The sequence below is a fragment of the Felis catus genome, chromosome A2, assembly GCF_018350175.1.
Source record: "Felis catus isolate Fca126 chromosome A2, F.catus_Fca126_mat1.0, whole genome shotgun sequence".
Taxonomy (NCBI): domain Eukaryota; kingdom Metazoa; phylum Chordata; class Mammalia; order Carnivora; family Felidae; genus Felis; species Felis catus.
Genome location: NC_058369.1, coordinates 126611862 through 126634386, shown reverse-complemented (window position 1 = coordinate 126634386; position 22525 = coordinate 126611862). Strand labels below are relative to the sequence as shown.

Sequence of the window (22525 nt, the reverse complement as noted above, 5' to 3'; positions counted from 1 at the left end):
AAGATTAAATGTGGGTTTTCTGAGAGCTCCAGGCTGATCTGCATCCCAGCAGGGAGAAAAAATCTACCTTGTGCTAATCAGGACTTTCCCAGTCACCAACTGTCTTTCCTTCACAAGACGAGCACGTGCCAATCTGCAGGTGGCATCACCACAGCAGCAGCTGAACGCAGGAGGACTTGTCACGGGGGAGGGTGTCGTCACTTTTTTCCCCCTGAATCCTTTCCATCAAAGAGAGGCTGAAAAGCCCCAAAGCTGACAGTGTGGAGCGTGCATGGTAGGCCCAGAGATGGAGGTGTCACCATGCACAGGGGTGGCGGGGCTCCACCAGATGCAGGGGCTGTGACAGACGGTCTTCTGTGCCCCCAGCATGCACTGCTGCTGACAGCCCTGTCAGCCTGAGAGATCAGAGGGATGCTCCGAAGAGGCAGCCCCCTGCCTGCCCCCTGCAGAAGTGGGACTTGTCGGCCCAGCCGAGGATAAAGACAATCTCCTACCTTTCAGGGTTTCCTGCAAGGTCTGTGCAAAGGTAGCCAAGCGGTGGCTGTCACTGTGATTCCTGCTTGGATTGTCGCCCCCTGGGAGGATCATGGATGCCAGGTGAAGGTTCACAAGGGTCAAGTCATTGCTTCCCACCTAGACAAGAAGAAACAAAGCAACAGGGACAGGCTCAGATGCTCATATTTCCTGCATTCGTTGCTTCTGACTTAGGAACAGCTTCCTGCACGATGTTGACAACACCAAACACAAACAAGGCAAGCTCACACTCCAAGAGATAATGCAAGACAGATCGCGCTTGGATTCTTTTGAGGCCCCTGTAGGACATCACACCCCCATTCCAACTTAGGGTCTGGAAAACCAGGTGCATCTGGAAAGGTCAGGTTTTGTTTTTTGTTTTTTCCTTGTAAGCAACCACAAAACAGGAGGCGGTGGTTCCCGCAGCTGGTGGTTAAGCAAGACTGGGGTCTTACGCTCTAGGGCCAGACCGTGATCCCTCTGCCAGGACCCACCGCTGGGACCCACTTCCTTCCCCACCCCACACACATCCCACCTACCCGCCCCCTTTGTGTTCTCTTCTCTCTGGAGACCACTGTGCCCTGCTGCTCACTTTCACCAGATTTCAAAGGAACAGGAAAGCTGGCTGAAGCCTGGCAGCATCGGATACGTCGCAGCCTTGGGTCCCCAGGGCAGGTGTCGTGGTGGGCAGGTACAGAAACACACAGAGATGGGTCTCCTGGGCACGGCAGCTTTGCTCAGCTGCTCGGGTTTTGGCAATCCTGCCCTTCCATTTGTCATGGTGACAAACGCTAAATACTGCCAGGAAGGACAGGGGTGCAGGGGGAGCCCCCAGGAAGTGAAGACTTCACTTCATCTTACAGACATGACCCCAGTTCACCATCACCACCACCCAGCCTGGAGAGCCCTCTGCAGCTGTGTGCTCCAGATTCTGTGTCTCCCTCGCTCTGCCCCTCCCCCACTCGCGCGCGCTCTCTCTCTCTCTCTCTCTCTCTCTCAAAAATGAATAAACGTTAAAAAATAAATAAACAAAATTGGAGACACCGGTTGGTCTGGCTGTTGCCCTGCTAGGTCAAAGCAAGTGCAGCCACTTTACATAAAACAGAAATCCAGGGCAGCACTAGGAAGTTTTAAAAAATCTGGCAGATTTTGCACACCAATCTCCTAAGCACAACCACAGGCACCCCCAGGCGTGTGTGTGCACACAGAACCCCAGCAACTTTGCAGCCGGGGCAGAGCCTGGTCCAGATCCCGGCTGCAACCAACACGGCTCCCAGCACAGAGGCTGCCCCTGCCACATGCCGCCAGAGACCGTGCTGTGATTTGAGGCAACTCTCAGGCTCCAGAACTGCTCTGGAGCACACAGAAGTGGGGTGGGGGGGCAGGGGGTGCTCAAACACCCAGCAGGTAGCTTGCTAGGCTCTGTGGCAAGGGACCACTCTTGCCTGACCCTGCATTTCACAGGTAAGTGCCATGGGGATAAGGTCAATTGAGTGCCGACTGGGAGATCTATTTTGGCTGCTGGCTTCTTTTTTCCTCCTAATGCCCAGCTTCTGGCTGTTTGTTGTTCATGACGTATCCCAGGTGCATCCCGAGGAATCAAAGAGACAGCTCAGATCAGTCCCCCTGCTCCTATCGATGCTCATGTAGGGAAGGGCTCATCTGGAGAGGTCAGTGGTGGGGCTGCCCTGACTCCACAACCCAGAAGCTCCCCTTGAACCCCTCCAAACCCAGATGACCCCTTGAGGGTCTTCCCCTCCTCACCCCCAACCCCCCACCCCACCCTTCCACCTCCTGGTAAGGAGAAGCATGTCCTCAGAACCCATTCTGCTGTCCTCTAGTCCAGTGATCTCCAAATGCCAGAGGAATGAAGAAGCACTGAAGGTACCTTTGAAAAACAGGCAGTCCTGGGCCCTGTCCCAGAAATTCTGTGTGTTCGGGGGACGGTCCAGGAATCCCTGATTTTAAGACAAGCCCCCAGGTGATTCTGACGCGCGTTAGGTTTGGGAGCCAGCCATTTGATCTTCTGTGCCCAGATGCCAGAGTTATCAGAGCTAGAGTCCTCACCGCCCCCCAGCCCCCGCCCTCAATCCCTCTCATTCCTGTTCTGGACAAGTTCACCGGCCAAGGGAACCCCAGGAGGACATGCTGACCTGACCCTCAAAGAGGATGAAATCAAGACAAAAAGATGAGGCCGCTCTGGATCACAGTTTAGAAAGGGACCCCCCACCCCACCCCCCAGCTTTTAGAAGTAGACCTTCACAGAAACATGGAATGGTACCTTGAACCTCGCAAGGTACGGGCTGGGACCCGTGGGCTTCCCATGCCCGTTGCCAGGTGAACTTTCCTGCGAGGTGGCGTCTCTCAGCTCCACCCCGGCCGCAGAGTCCCACAGGAATCCAGAGAATCCAGCCCCCTGCGGAAGAGGAACAGCTATCAGTCTGAATCAGGATTCAGCCCCACGCTGGGGGAAGAGGCAGGGGAAGCCAGAAGGAGATTTGGGGGGGCAGTGGTTGGTTCTGCACTGGGTCCTGAGATCACATGCATAGGGACTGTTTCAGAAACAAAAGCACACCCCTAAAGCCACAGCACATTCCTCCTTGCCCCCAGCCCCAAATTTCCCATGCTGCCAATTTCAGAGTTTTATGTGGAGCCAGAGGGACCTAGGCTGTTATCTCTTTGGGGTGAAGTGAAGGGAGGCTCCAACTAAGCACAGAATTATCTTTTTAATCATCACATCCCTATGACAGACACTCATATCCCTGTCTACCAGGCAGGGGCTCAGCTGCTCAGAGAGATCAAGTAACTTCCCTAAAATCCCACAGCTGGTAAGCAGCAATGCTGAGAATCAAATAGAAAACTCTCAGCAGTAGGCTTTGCTTACCAATTAGTGGCTGCATACAACAATCAGCACCTAGCAAATCCTCAGTATTTGCTGGATGAATGGAGGTCAGTGCTAAGAGTCACAGTGGTTTAGAAGTGGTCAAGGGCCCTCTGCGGGTGGACAGGTCTGCAGCCCCGGTACAGGGCCCCATGAGGGCCAGAGAGTCGTGTCAGGAGTGTCCCAGGGCTTGGTGCTAAACGCTGCCATCTCCGGCTTCAGAATCGGCCAGCTTCTCACTGCTATCCCTGGGGGCCTTCTGCAAAGAGGAAAAGCTTCCTCTCCCACCCCACTCCAGCATCTAGAGGCTCCGCCGCCCGAGATTGGCAGCGGGACCCGTGGCATCGCTGGAGGGGCCGGTGGTGCTCGTTGCGAAAAGAGAGGAAGTGACTCTGCACAACCTAAGTGGCCTCTGCTGAGTCCCCAACATCGGCTGGACCCCAGCCGCACGCCTTGCTGGGCTCAGCACCTCAACTAGACCAACTTGTGTTGAGGAGGAGGGAAGGGGCGAACAGGGAACTGTGTTCTGCATGCTTTGGTATTTATAGAACCATAGGCCTGCCCGCCCACTGGAGAGAGCACCAGCTTAAGAATCCGAAGAGCCGGATCTCAGGGCCACCTGTGTCACTCAGCTGCGGGACTACGGGAGCCCCCCCCCCTTTTCTAAACCTGTTTCCTTGGGTACAAAGTGAGGGAAACGGGATTTGCCCTTTTGGTTTGGGAGGGTTATTCCCCCTTTACTGCTTCTCAAGCAGTGGTGCCAGAGTAACCTTCCTAAAGTGCCGTTCAGGTGGTCAGCTCTGCTGAAGAACCTTCAGTGGCTCCCCAGTGTGCACCACCCACTGCCCGAGGGGCCCTCCCGGTAGGCACCTTCGTGTTCAATGCGGCCCTTCACACCTGCTCACCCACGTTCCCAGCAGGACCGGGTGTTCCTGGGAGTGTCTCCCAGCCCCGGGACCCAGGAGGCCCCACCTCCAGAAGAACTGCTGTGCCTCCAAGCCGGGCCACGGGAGATCAGGTGTTAGAGCCAGAGCCCTAAAATGGGGTTCGGGGCTGACTCCACCTGGCGGCGGCTAGAGGACTTTGGGGCAAGTCGTTTTGTCTTTACAGATCGCAATTTCTCATGTGCAGCTGTCCCTCCAGCTGTGGGGCGAGGACCTGAGAATTGAGGAGAGGCGCGTGGACGTCACTGCAGGCATGGGGCAGACGGCAGGTGCAGCTACCCCTCTCCCATCTCCGTCTCGGGTAGAGATCGAACGTGTGCCACTCACAGATACAATTTATCAAACAGTGTTTAAAGAAATTTTAGGTTACTGCCCATATTTAAGATTCAATAAATGTCACATTAAAATCCAGGTACGTGCATCTTTTGAGAGACCAGAAGATTTGTCCACACGAGGCCCACAACCCTCCACGGCAACAAGTGCGTGGGCACAGCCTTGAAGCCTGGCACAGCCTGCCGCTTCATGTGGACGCTGCCAGGCCCTGGCTTGTGTGCAGTTAATAAAGCATTTCAATGCACATTATCTTTCCAAATCCTACAGCCACACAGTGACTTAAGGAAGGGGCTATTGCTCCCATTTTAGAAATGAAGGAATGGAGGCTGAGAATGTTAAGTGGCTTGAACTCAGGTCTCCTTACAACAGCACACTGTTCTCCAATGGCCTTGATGCCCCAAGCTGGAGCAGGGTTTCCTGCCTCGTCCCTCCAACAGGCTGTGAGCTCCTGGAGGGAGGGGCTCCATCAGCTCAGGTTGAATCCCTGCCCTGGGCTCACAATGAGTGAAAACAGGCAGGGCTGCGTCACCGGGTCTGTTTTTCTTACCGATGTCTATCTGGCATGTAGCAAAGTGCCTGGCATGCAGTAACCTTTCTAATTTTTCAGTGGACAAATAGTGTTAAATGGACTATAAGATCCTAATGAACCCACCTAAAGATACTATTTTTTTTAAAAAGGCAAGGTGTGGGCGGGGCAAGGGGGGAGTCCGCCTGGGTGGCTCAGTCGGTTAAGTGTCTGACTCTGAGTTTCGGCTCAGGTAGTGATCTCACGGTTTCATGATTTCAAGTCCCACATCAGGCTCTGTGCGGATAGTGTGGAGCCTGCTTGGGATTCTCGCTCTCCCTCTCTCTGCCCCTCACCCACTCATGCTCACTCTCTCGCTCTCTCAAAATAAATAACATTAAAGAAAAAGGCAAGGTGGTAGTGTTATTTCTATGTAGACTGAGTAGGAACAACCATGGGCTACAGAGGTAAAGACCAGACACGTTCCAAGTTGGCTTAATTTCCATCCTATGGGGAAAGTACACTGGCTATCGCCTGTAGTAACAATTTACACTCCAAAACATAAATCCCAGAGAAATAAGATTTATATCACCTTTTTAAGTCGTGGCTAAAAAAGAGAGCTTATTGTCAATAATTAACCAGATAACTTTAAGCCAGTATATATTTATAATTTAAAAGTTCCAAATCTCAATATCCCTCACATAAATGCTATTTGTGTGTTTATAAACATGTTGGGCATACTAGAGAGAAAGAAATACAACATCTGCATTTATAGAAAAACTATGTGATGACACAATTTTCAACTCAAGATTAGCTACCAGAACTCTATTTTAAAATCTAAAACCCCACTAATATCAAACATTCCAAATGAGTAAAAACCTCAGTCTTGAATAGATCTGTCAGAGTGAAAACATACCCTTACAGTGATTTGCCCACAGCCACAGGGGAAATACCAACGAAAGAAGACTCAAAATTAAAATCTGCTCAAAATGTCCACAGAACATTTCCATGTGCACAATTTCTACCACGAAAAGCAAATGCTGCGCCTATGAATTAAGTGAATTTGAAGTTTTCAGTCAATGAACAATGGGCTCTCCACAAACTTGGCAGAGGATAGAACTGTGGCGACAGGATTAAGAGGACAAAGGACAGAAATACCCCATTTGCAGCCTTGGCTCCAGACAGGATTTCTCCTCTCCTCCCAACACCCCAAACCCCCGTTTCCGCCTGGGCAGCCGTCCATTCCCGATCGAAACATGAAGCAAGAACCAGGGCATTTTGCAACGAATAGCAAAGAGCTAAGAAATGTGCAGCAACACAAAATTGCACCAGGGATGTTGGCAAAGGAAAGTTTTAAATGTCTGTGATTAGGGAAAAGAAAGGTTTCCACAAAACGGAGATAAAATCCAAGTTTTGCAGACGAAGGTACCTTCTGGAGCGGCGTGGAGGGCATCTCGGCGACAACGGCCTTCCAGCATCCCCGGGGCTGCTTCCACTTGCGGATGTTGGGCAGGAGAGGCTGGTTTAGCTCCGTACAGAACTGCAAAGACAGAGCACAAGTTGGTGTGTGTTCGTACCGAAAGCACACCCAGCTGGGGGCAGCCGGAGGAGCCAGGAAATGCCTGAGCCTGACTCATCAGCCTTATTCAGAGGCTTGTCGGGCTTCATCTCTGTTCTTAGGGTTCGTGAAGACGCAGAGGACTAAAAAAGCCCCACAAGTTAAAAAGCAAACTACCTATAAACCCTATAAACGCACAATTATCACCTGGGGGGGGGGGCTCTCAGTTCATAGTAATCAATTCGCTTTGTAGCATTCTAGCACAGATCGCTCAAAACAAGCTGTCAGAATCCTTTCTGTCCTTGTAAAACCGGTGGTTTCAAGGTCCCAGGAGGATCTAGATACCAAATGTGGAGGAAGGAAGAGGAATACATGGGGGTCTTTTCTCCCCCACCGAGCCTAGCTCACAGGTGGAAAAGCCGCCCCCCCCAGCTCCATCTAGAACCACCATATGTTCGCTTTGATGCTCTTCCGAGAAGAAAGCCCTGCCGTCGTGGCTCCGACACCCCACGTGGTTATAGGCTGTGCTTCTTTTCGCTTGCGCGGCTCCTCCAAAATGGCATGGGAACCACAGAGGGACTTGATCACCAAGGCAAAAGACAACTGCACCGGCCAAGTAAATGAAGGGTTAACAAACTACGTGCTCCCAAAGAGGTGGACCAGCTCCTCGAACTCACGCTTCAGTCACAAGCCAGCCCCTTGACGACGGTTCCTTTGAGGGGGCCTCAGCGTTTGTCGTATTTGGATTTCGTTTGAGATGCTCCAGCATCGGATTCTGCCCCTTCTGGGGGGACACCGTGTGTCATGCAAGTCGGAGCATGCCAGTCACCCGTTCCTGTGTCCGGCCCTACAAAGTGAGTCTTCTGGCTCCCCTGGGCGCCTCTCCACCCCCTCCCCCGGGAGCTGTCCTCCACTAACCTCACTTCCCTCCACTGATTCAGCTTACACCTCTGTCCCGAAGGCCCCCAAACCTGTACCTGCGGCTCAGATTTCTCTCCCAAGGTGTGAACGGCATTTCGACAACCTTTTTAACAGTTCTACCTGAATGTCTCCACAGAATCACAAGCCCAACGGGGTCACAAAGGGACCTGCCGTTCCCCTCTCCCCATGTCTATCTCAGCTCCTGGTATTTCCATCCTTAGAGCTGCTCTGACTCGTCCCTCTCCTCCTCCGGCCTGGCCCACTGATTCCACCGCCTCATGGGTCCGGAGCTCGCTCTTTTTGTTCTCTAGTCCCATGACCGTGGCCTGTTTCAGAGCCCCATCTTCTCTCACCTGGGTCACCAGCAGAGCCGTGAAGTCTTCCTGCCTCTCTGTCATTCAGTCACCCTCCATGTGTCCTCTGGGTAAGTTGTGATGGCCATGCTGACAGCTGCTATCCCTGTGGTTCCTAAAGTACGGCCCGGGGCCCAGGAGCTTCAACATCACCTGGGAGTTTGTTAGAAAGCCTCCGGCCAGGGTCTGATCCTAGACCGACTGGATCAGAAAGGCGAGTGAGGCCCGGTGACCTGTTGTTAACGAGCCCGCCCTGCAGGTGATTCTGATCCCTGCGAAGGTTGGAGAACTGCAGCGGGCCAGACCCTCATCACAAGCCTCTGCCCCAGAGGCAGGCAGTGCTGTGGGCAAACAGCTGTCAGCTGCCAGCCCTCTGCAGGAGCACCTCAGCTGCAGAGCGCTGCATTCCTGGCCCCTCCTGGGCGGGGCCTCACACTGCTTAGCTTTAGGAGGGAAGATGAGCATCCCTCCCTGGGCAAGGGAGGAAGCATGGCAGGAGGTCTACTTTAGATACGTGCCGTTCTCTCTCAAAATAAATAAACTTAAAGAAAAAAAAAGAAGAGCAGGGGCGCCTGGGTGGCTCCATTGGTTAAGCATCCTACTCTTGATTTCGGCTCAGGTCATGACCTCACGGTTCATGAGATCAAGCCCCGCATTGCACTCTGTGGTGACAGGGGGCAGAGCCTGCTTGGGATTCGGTCTCTCTCTCTGCCCCTCCCCAGCTCGTGCTTGCACGCTCTATCTCAAAATAAATAAACTTTCAAAAATCTTAAAGAAACAAAAAAGAGATGCGCTGTTCTTGGGGTTCTGCCTTTACAGTTAGACGGTTAAGTGTCTGCCTTTCCCTGATAGCAGATAACATGAAGAACAGAGACTGTACCCAAGTCACCTTTAAAAAAATTGTTTTATTAAGTTTATTTATTTTGAGAGAGAGAGAGAGAGAGAGAGAGAGAGAGAGAGAGAGAGAGAATCCCAAGCAGCCTCGGCAATGTCAGCGCAGAGCCTGATGCAGGGCTCAACTCACGAACTGTGAGGTCATGACCTGAGCCAAAATCAAGAATCAAGCCCTCAACCGACTGAGCCACCCGGCACCTCCCAGAGTCGCCTTTATAAAGCTCAGCTGACACTGAGCACGGTGCCCCCTGACACTCACCAAGCCTCTGCTGGTGAACCAGGAAACGCCAGGGAAGACGGCACTCCCCAGTCCGTCCGTGTATGACACACAAATTGGGGGCGGGGGGGGGGGGGGACTGCTCCTTGCAGCTGATTATCTAAATAATTGCCTCAATTTTAACCTCACTTTGAGTTTGCCTGAGAATTGTTCTCTTTGGGATTTGATCATCAGGGCTTTTATCGGTTCCCAACCATGGACTATTCCTAATGAGGGCCTTCACCCCAGATGAATCCCCTTGGCCAGATGGTCTTGGCTGGAAGCCATCCTTGGATGGGAAATGAAGCACTTTGGAAAATGCAGCCGGAATGTATTGACTATAACTTTAGGGAATCTAGCGAGGAAATGGACTCCACAAAGGGTCCAATTTCCTGCCAGGGAATCATTTGCTTGCTGAGTGATCATTAGAGCTGAATCTGAGAATCATTAAAAAGGAGAGAAGCTCCGAAAGCCCATCTGGTGCTTCGCTCTTCTCCACGCAGGGAGTCCCGCACCTGGCTGCTCACCCAAATCTCTCAGGATGCACCCTGGGGAGGCTCTATTTTTAGATACCCCCTCCGGTGGTTAGCCAGCCACCCAGATTAGAGAACCCGCAGGACTCTGCTGTGCTGGGAACTGCAACATGTAGGAGCCACAAATCACATCTTTCCTAACCCTCAGAGAGCCTTCAGATACCTGAAGACGGGTGAATCTCCCGTTCACGCTGTAAACGCCAGCCCCACTGAAACACTCCCATTCCGGGCAACGCCACTGTGATCTCAAGGGTTAGCATGCGAAGGAAGAAGGGACGCAGGCTTCCATTGCTCTCTATGCTTACGACTCTCAGAGAAGGCCTTTGGAGCCTAAAGTCAGCTAGTCAAAGTGTGATCATCGGTATCGTCTGGGAATTCATGAAACATGCATATTCCCAGGCCCCTCTCAACCTACTGAGTTAAAACTCCAGGCGGGGGCCAGGTGATCTGCATTTTAACAGCCCCTCCAGGTGCCTTGGATACAATTTTAAAGCTGGTGTTATCAGATGAGGGAAAGACATTCTCCTTTTGTTTTCTATCTAAAAGCTTTTCTTTCGTGGGTAAACTCTAGGAGATTTAAGGAACCCTAATTCCTGACCTTTAAGGGCTACCTATATTTTGTACATCAGAAGCCTTGATCTTGATAACCTCTCTCAGCCCACAGAGTAGACGATCCCCCCGCTATGCCCTCTTATTCAGTATCTCATATTATCAGAGACAATTAATAGTTTAAGGAACCAGGGGAAAATTATTTATGGCTAGAAGCGTTCTATGCCCACATCTGCACGCACAGACCTCAGTGCTAGGTAAGGGGTAGGACTGTCTTCTATTTCTAGGGCTGAAAAAAGAATTGCCAGTTTGTTAACTTAGTTGACTGCACTACCACTTCACAGCAACACTGAAGAGCACCTTTTAGATTCCTGCTACTCAGAGTGCGGTCCGTGGACCGTCAGCACTGACCTCACTTGGGAGTCTGTCAGAAATGCAAAGTCTCAGGCTCACCCCAGACCTACTGCCTTGAAATCAGCATTTTCTCAGGACCTCAGAGTGATTTACAAGCTTGGCAAGTTTGAGAAGCCTGCTTCGGAGCCTTCCTTGTTTCGTAGACATCGTCCCTATTACCTGCCCCAGCCGGCCTGCATGAGGCGAACACCCTACCAGTTATTCGTGAGTGAACTACAGCACAGAAAGGTTAAGCCATATGTGAGTTTCCAGTCAAGATCACACGGTGGAGAAGAGTTAGAGGAGGGTCTGAACTGAGGTCTGCTTCCCACTGCTCTATCTCCTGGCCAGGCAGGTATAAGAGACGGAGTAGGGCAGGCTCCCAGATGAGGCCAGCCCGCCTTACTGGACGGATCCTTGGGTCCTTCCTCCTGAAAACTTCACAGGAAAACAAAAGCAACCTCTGAGAGCCCTCCCTCTGAACTCTGCCTAAAATTGTTTTATTTAGAACAGCTGGTTCTCAAATTTTCTGCTTCGTCCACATATCAGCAGGTAGAAACAATACTCTTCTAAGTAAAAGAGGCTCACCGGGGCAGAAAGGGTGGAAATGGGGGGTGTGTAGGGTTGGGACAAAATCTCCCAGGGAGCTGACCTGCACAACCCAAAACTACGACCCTACAAATGTATTTCTAGAATCCTGGGGGCTAGCCCACCATCTGCCTCCATCAAAATCACACTGGTTCTTGTTTTTAAAAGCACAGATTTGTGAACTCCATCCCTCACAGAATCGGAATCTCTGAGGTTAGGGCCAATCTGTGCATTTCTCACAGGATCCCCGATCAGCTTTGAAGCGTGAGCAACTCAGACAAGGCTCTGCAATTGCTTATTTTGAACTCAGCCTTCATATTTTTCATACCTGTGGTCTGGAAAGACAGTTTTCATTATTCAAAACAAACCTACCATTTCAGCTATCACCCCCACACCGTGCAAGCATCTGACTGGGCCTCTTCTCAGATAATCCCATGAGGTAACACATGAAGGGAGCCCAGCGCACAGGAGGCATGTGACAGATACTCGCTGAATGGATGAATCAGAGAGGTCTCCTGAGGATCCCACCTTATGGCTTCTCTCTCCCAAGATGAGTTACAAGAACGACCGTAGGCTGGACTTGTTTCTCTAGCTTCAGACCAAACATGGGTGATACCGTCATTCTTTCGCACCCACCCCACTACCAGCTTCATCAACACCAAATCCCCTCTGCTCTTTGGCTCAGCAATCATGGGACTCAGTGTCAGAGATTTTAACTCCAATCTACAAGATGCCCAAGGCATAGGCATTCAGAAATGCCAAGTCCTAAGAGAAAAGACTCTTGGCTATGTTTCAGATGTGCTGCGCCCTGGGTCTGCCCTGGATCAGCTGACTCAGCTTGTCTCTGCAGTGACAGAAGGGTTCCAAGGCTTGAGACCAACCTCGATTTGTTTGCGGACCTTTGGACTTTTTTTTTTCTTTCTTTCTACTCCTCCCCCTTCCTGAAACAAATATTCCTTGCTCATCCGGTCCTGAGTGAGAAACACAAATAGGAAAAGCAATCTAATTTCACTTGGTGGCCTGTCCAGCCACCACCAAGGTCAGTGGTCCTTTCGTCTTCCCCGTTCAGTTAACTTAAAATACCTGTGAGCTAGGTATTAAGATGTGTTACAGCGGTGCCCACAGAGTTAGCTGGAGACAGACTATTAGGACTACTGGCAGGCATTTTCAAAAGCAAACTCCAAATGGCCACCCTTATCCTGCATCCTGGATGGTGGGGGAGGGGTGTCCTCACTTGGAACCCTCTGGGTCAAATTTCCAGATAAAGTTGCTTTGCTCTGAGTTGGTTGTTTTTGCTTGCTTTATGGATTCTGGAGGTGACCTCCTGGACAGTGAGTTTTCCACATGTGAACCGCTAGTTTTCTCTGCACACTCAATGACAGCTTCTGAAAACGCAGTATATGATGGATAAAGCAGCACAGGTGAGCTTCCTTAAAAAAGATAAATTGCCATCATAAAATAAAGAAGTCCCTTTCTCAGACCATGCAAGGTCAAGAGACTGAACTTTCATTTCGATGCCACAGGCATGGGAGCAAATGACAGAGACAACAGTTTCTGTACCGTTAATTGTAAGCAAGGGCTTATCTTTGCCAGCATCTTCAAGGGCGGAAATGCCATGGACAATAATAGAAGCCAGCCCATCTATGGGTATCTGTAAATGATCCCATTTGGAGTGAAACCAAAGAATGGTTGAGGTCATTAAAAAACGTCACTGTACTCTAAAAGAAAACACCAACGTGAAAGCAAATTACATCTCAGTATCAACTCAATAAGAACCATGTTTGGCCTTCTAAGCGTAACAAGCCTATTGCAAAGTTTTCCTGGGATATTTGTTTAGCCTTTAGAATGTTGATATTTTGAAGGGCGATGGGGCAGCCAAGTACTCAGTTACATTGCTTAGTTCTCCTAGGAGCTAAGTGCCTTAATGGTTATCAGCGGTCTTAATGGCCCTGGCATGCCTCTTTGCAGAGCAAGGGCTCACACACACAGTGTAACACGGACACAAAGCAAAAGCGAAAAGTCTTTCAACCTCCTCTTTGTCTCAATCTGTCCAGAAGAGATAAAGTTTGCTTGGTGGCTTATTCCCTATGTTCCCAAAGAGCCAGGATTATCATAGAAGAAAGAAGCCCCTGTCTTAGGTCAATGCAAACACAGGCACGTATCCCTGAGGGGAGACAGGTGCAATGTGGGACAGAGAGCAGTATAGGGTGAGGGTTCTCCAGGGCTCTGAGCACCTCTGACTTTACTGCTACAACACTGCCTACAGGGCCTTCCCTACAGGGTCAGGAATCCGCAGAGGGGGAGCGTCGGTCATTCTCTCTGCTCCTTGGGGGCTCATTGAGCAACTACCATATTCCAACATTAAAAGGAAGAACTGGCCTTGGTTTCTTCTAGCTTCACAAGTTTCCTCAGTGGGCCACCTTCATGGGCTAGAAGAAGGGGGGAGCTTTGAGACCCTAGATCTTGGTCTCCCTATCCATCAAGTGCAGGGACGGGAGGAGATGACCCCGTTCAAGGGCATTTCCAGCTCCAAAACCATACGATTCTGGAATTCTAGGAGGCGAGGATGAGAAAAGAGGGAAAGGCGGAGGGGGGCGGGGTGAAGGAAGTGTAGGGAGAGGAAATATAAGATTCTCATAAACTCCTCTCTCCCTCTTTCTCTGTGATGATTGCTGTATGAACTCCACGGAGAAGCTGATTGCGTTGAGAGGACACTGAACTATCCAAAGGCCTTTCCCCCAAACCATGAGAGTGGATTCCACTCTTCCAAAAAACGGCATCAGCTTTCTTTCATGTCCCCTTGGCTCCACCCGGAAGACCCCTCGCTAAACTGCCTGGAATAAGAGCATACTCCTAATAGGTAGTAATTCTAATAGGTTAAGTTTGGCTAAGTCCAACAATAGTCAGAAACACAGGTGGCCAGTAACCTACAGCCCAGTCAGCTTCTGAAACCTGTAAAAAAGTAAGAGCCCCGGAGGGGGAAGGGAAGGGCAGGGGAAGTAAGTGCCAATAATTTGACAGACACTTTTCACAGATTATCACATTTACTCCTACTGATAACCTCGCGAGGCAGGTAATAATGCTCCCGTTTGACCCCTGAGGAAACCAGGCACCATGGCAAGGTCACTCACTGCCAGCAAGTGGGCCACGTGGGATGGGAACCGGGTCTGGCCAGCTCTAATGCCGACACGCACAGAGGGGAGAAAGCTCAGAAAACACAAGCCCGCCAACCGATCTAGGCGACGGTGTATGTGGTGCAGGCACCGTACCACACGCGTTCCAAATGTGGGGTTCTCTGGAACTGAGTCAGTTTCATCATCAGTGCCCCCGGGGTCCCGGGGACACAGAGTTCTGGAGAGGTCACCACATCAGACCACGGCTTACCTCCTGGCAGGGACCAGGCACTGGCGGGACGTGCCCATTCTGTAACCTAGAGCCAAGCACTCAGGGCTTCATAAGGCAGCCCCTGCTCTAAAGCTCAGGCCCCATCCTTCCTCATCGGCGGGGAGAGGCAGTGAGCTTACAGCCCCTTCATCACTCGGCCCAGGGGCCACTTCCAGATCAGCTCCATGAACACGCTCTTTCCATGGGCGCCCGAAAGGAATTCTGGGCGAGTGTTCATCCTTGTTTAAACGTTATCATGCTGAGGAAGATCAAAAGCAAACAGAGACATTTCCTCAGCCTCCACAAACAGCTAATCATTAGCTGCTTTTACAGAGTCAAGGGAAGGGACACCCACAGGCACTCCTGTCAGCAGAACGGCTGCTGGGTCTGGTAACCTCTCCTCTGTGTTCTCCCAAGTCACTTATCATGGGTTTCCTGAACAAGATGGTTAAAAATGACAAAGGTGGTGGGGGTGGGGGGCGCCTGGGTGGCTCAGTCAGTTAAGCGTACGACTTCAGCTCAGGTCACAATCTCGTGGTTCGTGGGTTCCAGCCCCGCGTCGGGCTCTGTGCTGACAGCTCAGAGCCTGGAGCCTGCTTCGGATTCTGCGTCTCCCTCTCTCTCTGCCCGTCCTCTGCTCATGCTCTGTTTCCATCTCTCAAAAAATAAATAAATGTTAAAAAAATTTTTTTAATAATAATAAAAAATAACAAAGGGCTAAAAAGCCTTTCAAGGACAATCAAAACATTTTTCTGCAAGGGGAACTGTAAAATGGAGAGCAGAGGGAGGGGGAGACTTCATAGAGGTGGAAGTTAGGTTAGGAGGAGACGGAGCCACACGGGGCACGGGGTCCCACACTGCCACACTGCCACCACCCTCACCACCATCCTCATCATCCCTCACTGTCGCCCTTCAGGGACACTTCCAAAGGTTCTCGTCTTCTCCAAAGGTCTTCGGATGTGAAGACTCTTCATCTCAGCTAGGAGCGAAGACTGTGATAGTTTTGTGGCTTTTTTTTTTTCCCCTTCTCTTTAAATTGAGGCTTATGTCTGGATATAAACGAACACAAGCTCATTATAGGATAATTTGTAAAGTAGAGAAACACAGAAAAATCTAAGCAGAATACCACTGGGCAGGCCAAGCACCGCCAACCTTCTGTGGATTTCCCTGCAGGCTATTTCCTATGGAGTTTGTTACTACATCTGTCTGTCCGTATAGATGCACACGGTTTTGCGTTCTGCTTTTTCCTGCTTACCACTGTGCCACAGGATTACAACACCTTCTAAATTCACGCCATGAGCCATCTGACATGCTATGACATGGACAGGGCAAGCCATACCACGGTGGTGGAGGTTTCATTACTTGGAAGAAATTTCTGCTTGAGGCTCATCTCATTTCGCTGTCAACATCTTAAAACCACCTAACAAAGTAGTTCTAAGACCGATTCTACCCTCACCTGCTCAAAATGATTTCATCCACAGGTGTAAATAAAAATCCCAAGTAAGTTAGCATTTAAAATTATAATGTGTTCATTTTTGAAAATGCATCAGGAGGTCTTTGTTTATTTAAATATATATACCTGTGATAAACACACAGCAGTACAGGGCCCCAGAGTGCATTAAACCCCTGAAATGTACAATCAGAAGGGAAGTGACACTTTCTTTTTTTAACCCCCTGGTATAAGAGATGGGAGTTTTTAAAAATAGTTTCTTTCATCTTAAGATAAATAACTTTCACCTTTATTTTTTCCCTCTAGCTTTGTTTTTTAATAAAATGTCTCTCTAGAGAATTTGTCCTGCTGTCCGTCTATCTGTTAGGACCCTCAGGCGTGTACAGAAGGTGGGGGCGATCGCCAGGTCAGAACTCAATGGGATGTCTACTCCGCTCTGGTGCCTTAACCTAAGCTGTGATGTTAAATGGGGTCATGTTCATTATTCAAGGATGAGGTTAGGAACACAGACTCTAGAAAAATGCTGCATACATCCAGACTTCGGCTCTACCACTAATCAAGAGTTTTGACTCTGGGCAAATGACTATTCACCTGCTCCACACCTCAGTTTCCCCATCTGTAACAAGAGGACACAAATTGTTCCTGCCTTACCAGTTTGCTATTTCTTAATTTTTTAAAAACATTTATTCATTTTTGAGAGACAGAGAGTAAACTGGGGAGGGGTAGAGAGAGAGGCAGGCTCCAGGCTCTGAGCTGTCAGCACAGAGCCTGATACGGGGCTCAAACCCACAAACCACGAGATCATGACCTGAGTTGAAGTCAGACGCTTAACCAACTGAGCCACCCAGGTGTCCTTGCCATTTCTAAAGCAGGTAGCACAGGGCTTGGCACACAGCAAGTCTCCTGTGTGTTCTTATGGCTGTTCTAAGATTGGGCCACTCCACCATGACAAGGCCATGGAAGGAGGGTCCCCGCCTTCAACTTTCCACATACGATGGCACAATTCTCAAAGCAAACCAGCTGAGGAAGTGAGCAGGGGCAGGGGCCAGGGCCAAAAGCCAACACATCGCAAGCTGGGACATAGAGACCACTGAAATACAGCCCTACAGATATGGACAGGAAGACAGGAAACTAGTTGCTAATATTCTTCTCTGGTGAAGAGGAAAAAGGATTCATGCAAGCATTCAATAAAAATGTAACAAGCATTAACTGTGTGTGTATCCTGGGTCAGGCTCTGGAGCTATAATGGTGAGCATTAGAAGCATGGTCCCCTGCCCTCCCTGAGCTTGCAGTCTATGTATGAGGGTCAGGGGGTGATGTAAGCACACTTTAAAAAAATAATTATATTTATGATACTTTTATTGAGGTCATTCTAGTGCCAAGTACTGAACACACATGAATTCATTTTGTTCTCAAAATAGCTTCCTAAGGTAGGTGTTATTATGATCCTCATTTGATGGATGAGAAAACAGAGGCACAGAGAGGCTAATTAACTTGCCCAAGATCACACAGCCAGTAAGAGGCAGTGCTAGCATTTGAACCCAGGCAGTCTGACTCTAGAACCCGTGTTCTGTGTATAGCCTTCTTTTGTCTCTGTCGACACAGATTAATCAAATAATCATCCACACACAAAACTGTGGCTGAGACATGGGCCACAAAGGAGTGGTTCCAGGAGCCTGTGGCATCCATGACAGTGGCAGTGGGGGTGGGGGTAAGAGGGGTTTGACTTAGTCAGGGACAGCTTCCCTGAAGAGGTGACGCTTGAGCTCAGAACCCAAGGATGAGTCAGAGTTAACTGGTTAAAGAGGAGGGGAGAGCAACCCAGGCAGCCGGACAGCACATGCAAAGGGCCTGTGGTGGGACAGACATGGAGAATTTGTAGGACAGAAAGGTGAACGTGGCTACAGCACAGAGGATGAGGGGCAGAATGGTGGAATGAGCCTCAAGGGATGTCAGAGCCTGACCATACAGAGCTCTGTCTGCCCTGAAGGGAGTTTGTTCCTCCTCCTGTGAGAAATCCTAAAATTGATGGAGGGCACAAAGAGATCTGCATTTTTACATGGGTGTAGAGCTGTAGTATACAGTGTGGGCTGGAGAAGGGCCGACAGGCCGTAAGACATGGGGACAGCTTGACTAAAAGGAAAGTAATCACGTCTGAAAGATAATTAAGAAGGAAGCATAACTTGACTTTAAAAACATGAAAACAGGTACTTAAACCAATACGACCGAGTACGTGAATATTCACAGCAGCACTATTCACAACAGCCAAAAGATAGAACCAACTCAAATGTCTGTCAACCAATGAACAATAAACAAAACGTGCTGTATCCACACAATGCACCACCAGCGACCCACAGGAAAGGGATGACCTATTAATACCTGCTACGACATGGGTGAACCTCAAAAATACACTGACAAAGCCAGACGCAAAAGGCCCCAAATTGTAGGATTCCATGTACATGAAATGCCCTGAATAGGCAAATCCATAGAGACGGAAAGCAGACCGGTGGTTGCCAGGGGACGAGAGGAAGAGGATACTAGGTTTCCTTCTGGATGACGAATGTCTTGAACGAGACGGATGTGATGGTTGCACAACACTGTGAATGCAGTAAATGCCATCGGATGACACACTTTCAAGTGAACTCTGCAATGTTACTTTTTTGGTATGTGAATTTTACAACAATAATAAAGAAAGTGAGGGCACCTGGGTGGCTCAGTCGGTTGAGGGTCCAACTTCGGCTCAGGTCATGATCTTGTGGTTCATGAGTTCGAGCCCCACATCGGGCTCACTGTTGACAGTGTAGAGCTCACTTTGGATCCTCTGTCCCCCTCCCTCTCTGCGCTTCCCCTGCTCTCTCTCTCTCTTTCTCTCTCTCTCTCTCTCTCAAAAATAAATAACACATTTAAAACAATACTAAAGAAAGTGACGTGGACAATGAATTGGATGTTGAAAGTAAAGCAGAGGAACCACTCTGTTCATTCAGCACACACCAGGCGCTACACCAGGCTACAGCTGTGCCTGCTGGCTGTCCCTCAGGAGCCCTCCATCAGGGTGTCAGTTCCACCCCCAGGGAGGCCACCTCAGCACAGGGACAATCCAGTGTTTCACCACATGGTCACTGAGCACCTGGAAGAGGAGAACACCACCCAGTAATTCCTGGAATAGAGGCTCTCTGAAGCTCAAAAAAGACATTTTTAGGGCAAATAAAATAAATACTTTGTCCCAAATTAGCACTAAACTTGTGAGTAATGATTGAAACTAATTATTCTAAGTGGAAAGCAGGTCTGAAAATAGCAATGAGTTTTGGAGGATTTTGCAGCTATTTTAGGAGAGTGTAGGAAAGCTGCAGGCAGAGTGAAGGACCCCAAGTCAGAGCAGAAACACCGTGATGGCCATGCCAGGGTTTGCCCTGAATATGCCGCTCAGTAGATTCTAACATTTTTACCTGGCTCGAGAAACATGCCAAGGACGAAGGTTGAAACAGAGTTTCATTTGTCACTTCCTAATGAAATGCTGAACTGCAATTTTGCTGTGAGATGTCAACCATATATGTTACGATGGTTTACTTGTAAGCAAAAAGGCACCTGACCCAAGCTCGTAAGGTGACAGTAACATTTCCTAAGACAAACCATGTTGGTTTAGCCTACCGGAGCTCTTCCCTTTCTAGAATTTTCTTCAGTCTTATTTTCAGGTGACAGGCTCAAAGAATGGGTAAGATGGGTACGAATTGGGGAAACGGTGTTTCTAAGCCCCCCTCCCCCCAAAAAAACCATCCCACAGTACAATGTATTAATAAGAGTTTTTTTAAAAAAATCTTTAATATTTATTTATTTTTGAGAGAGAGAGACAGACCATGAGCAGGTGAGGGGCAGAGAGAGAGGGAGACACCGAATCCAAAGCAGGCTCCAGGCTCTGAGCCGTCAGCACAGAGCCCGACGCGGGGCTCAAACTCACGGACTGTGAGATCATGACCCGAGCTGAAGTCAGACGCTTAACCGACTGAGCCACCCAGGCGAGTATTTTTACTTCTGAGGTTTCAGATATGACAACAGAAAGGGTTGGGGACACAGAAAAGGAAGATGGGAGGAGAGGAAAAGCCGAGACAAGAGGGTAGGTGCTTACATTCAAAGAAAATAATCCAAAGAGAAGCAGAACAAAGCCCATGGTTTACATTAGCTCCCATCCCTACCCTCCTATGAGAACACCCACTTTTTTTTCAGCCCCAGAGATAGATTTTCTCAGTCCATAAACACTGAAGACTCATTCACTCTTAGACTCACTCTAGGCTGCAGAGCTCCCAGCACTTTCCTGTGTGTTCCTGTGAAGCATCCAGAGTTATTTAGGAACCGTTACATTAAACACAAAATTAGTTCTTATGGACCCCCAGGGAAATCGCTCTGGTTGCCATTTTTCTTACAGAATGCCAGCCTTCAGCTATTCTAAATGGTGTTTATGCAGCCTGCCGTCCTTAGCAGCCATAATCATAAAAATAAAGACTTCAAAGCCGTGGGTGAAAGTATTACTGATTCATGACTTATTTTATTTTGATTTGCATTATGCCAAATCCTACGCTTTAAAGCCTTCATATTTCCTAAATTATTTCGGGGCAAACCACACAGATTTGATTGTTCTTTTCCGTGTGGGCAGCAAGGGATGGAGAGACCTGTGATTTTTTCACTCCCAGGCACGTGATGACAGCAAGAACTATATAGGTGGCAGTTCATGACATAGCATTCTCATTTTGGAGAATGTCCTGAGACTCATCACTTCTCAGTTTTCTGTGCTAATGGGAGAAATGGAAAGCCAAATCCCCAAACTATCTTTTAGTCAACCTCCCTTCCCATTACATTTTTGGCCAGAGGCACTTAAAAATAGCCTAACTGCCGGAGGTTAGTTTCACAGGCTCTAGAGCTCCTTTCAAACTACTGGGAGTGGGTAGAGTACAAGCAAACGGGGCACTGCGAAGCGTTACAAAAATCAAGTTGCACACCTGGCAAGGGCCGTGTCCTGGATGCCAGAACAGTGTTCTGCAGGGCACAAAGAGAAGTCCACGGTAACGAGTTGTAACCACAACAGCGCTTGGTACTAGACAGCTCACCACGGGGCAAACGCTACCACTGGCTCGGACCCACGTCATGGCTCGAGAAATGGGGAATGTGGGGCTGGAGGGAGTAGGATCACCCAGAGGGCAAGGGGCTGAGCCAGGACCCAAATCCATGTCTATCTGACCCCATTGTGCCCTTCAGCTTCCTGCTGTGGCAAGTACAAGGTGAGGAGTCACATGATCCATCTTGTGTTTTAGAAGGGTTATCTGGTAAGCTTACAAATGAGGAACTGAAACAAAATTAAATTACAGAGACCAAATCATCCTTTTATATGTTTTTTCAAAAGTGGTGTTTTTTTGTTGTTTTGTTTTGTTTTGTTTTGAGAGAGAGAGAGAGAGAGAGAGAGAGAGAGAGAGAGAGAGAAAGCATGAGCAGGGAGCAGGGGAGGGACAGAGAGAGAGGGAGGGACGGAGAGAGGGAGGAAGGGTGGGGGGGGGAGAGAGAAAGAGAGAGAGAGAGAGAGAGAGAGAGAGAGAGAGAGAGAGAGAGAGAGAGAATATCCCAAGCAGGCTCTGCACTGTCAGCGTGGAGCCTGATGCAGGGCTTGATCTCATGAACCGTGAAATCATAAACTGAGCCTAAATCAAGAGTCGGATGCTTAACTGACTGAGCCACCCAGGAGCCCCCTTTTATGTACTTTAATTTTTCTTTCTGCTTCCAAGCTTTCTAGAAATCTCACTTCTCTAGCCATGGTATAAATACTGATCAACTGACTTGAACTTCATTCAGGTAGAAGCTATGCAAGTGCATGCACACACACACGTTGCGTTTTTTCATAAATAAAAGCAAATTAAGTGCTGTTACTAAATAAATTAAGTACCAAAAACAACATTAAAAAATGTCCCGGCCACATCCTGAAATGAAGCCTAAAAATACATGTTACTTCTTCCCCTCTTATTTTCAAATATAGCCACACAAATGAAGTGCATGGCAAGGATGTCTGGTAAGGACAAATAAAATGAACAATCGATATGTAGCAATTTATTCTTCAACTAGAGGTTTCAGCCAGGTGGACAGAAGAAGGGAAGACAAATCTTGCCTGACACAGAAGATTTGCAGTAATACAGTCACAATTTTGTAATCAACATGGGGAAAGGCTTTAATCTCCCTCCACTGCTCCCACCCGCCTCTCCAGAACTGGTGCAAATGCTGAAAATTCAGGCAAAAAAACAGAACTTGTCACTTTCCCTTCCAAGTTCAGCTCTTTGGCTTGTAAAGCCAAAGCTCTGGGGATCTTGCTTTAGTCCTGGGCTCTTTTGATTCCTGTGGATCCCCAGGGCTGGACACATCAGGAAGATGCTCGGTGTCTCAATAATGACACTACAGAGCCACTTAAAAAAATCTCTTGACTGGCTAGTGGTGTA

General features: G+C 49.1%; 1 protein-coding gene across 1 annotated transcript in view; it reads right to left on the bottom strand.

Annotated features, from left to right (window-relative positions):
• The window catches only part of EEPD1 (endonuclease/exonuclease/phosphatase family domain containing 1), a 112250-nt gene that overhangs the window by 7158 nt on the left and 82567 nt on the right, over positions 1 to 22525 (bottom strand). Inside the window, exons 4-6 of the mRNA XM_003982948.4 lie at positions 6606 to 6716; positions 2795 to 2929; positions 495 to 633 (exon numbers count right to left, since the gene is read on the bottom strand). Of these exons, the coding sequence (XP_003982997.1) occupies positions 495 to 633; positions 2795 to 2929; positions 6606 to 6716 (385 nt within the window). The remainder of the gene's footprint in view (positions 1 to 494; positions 634 to 2794; positions 2930 to 6605; positions 6717 to 22525) is intronic.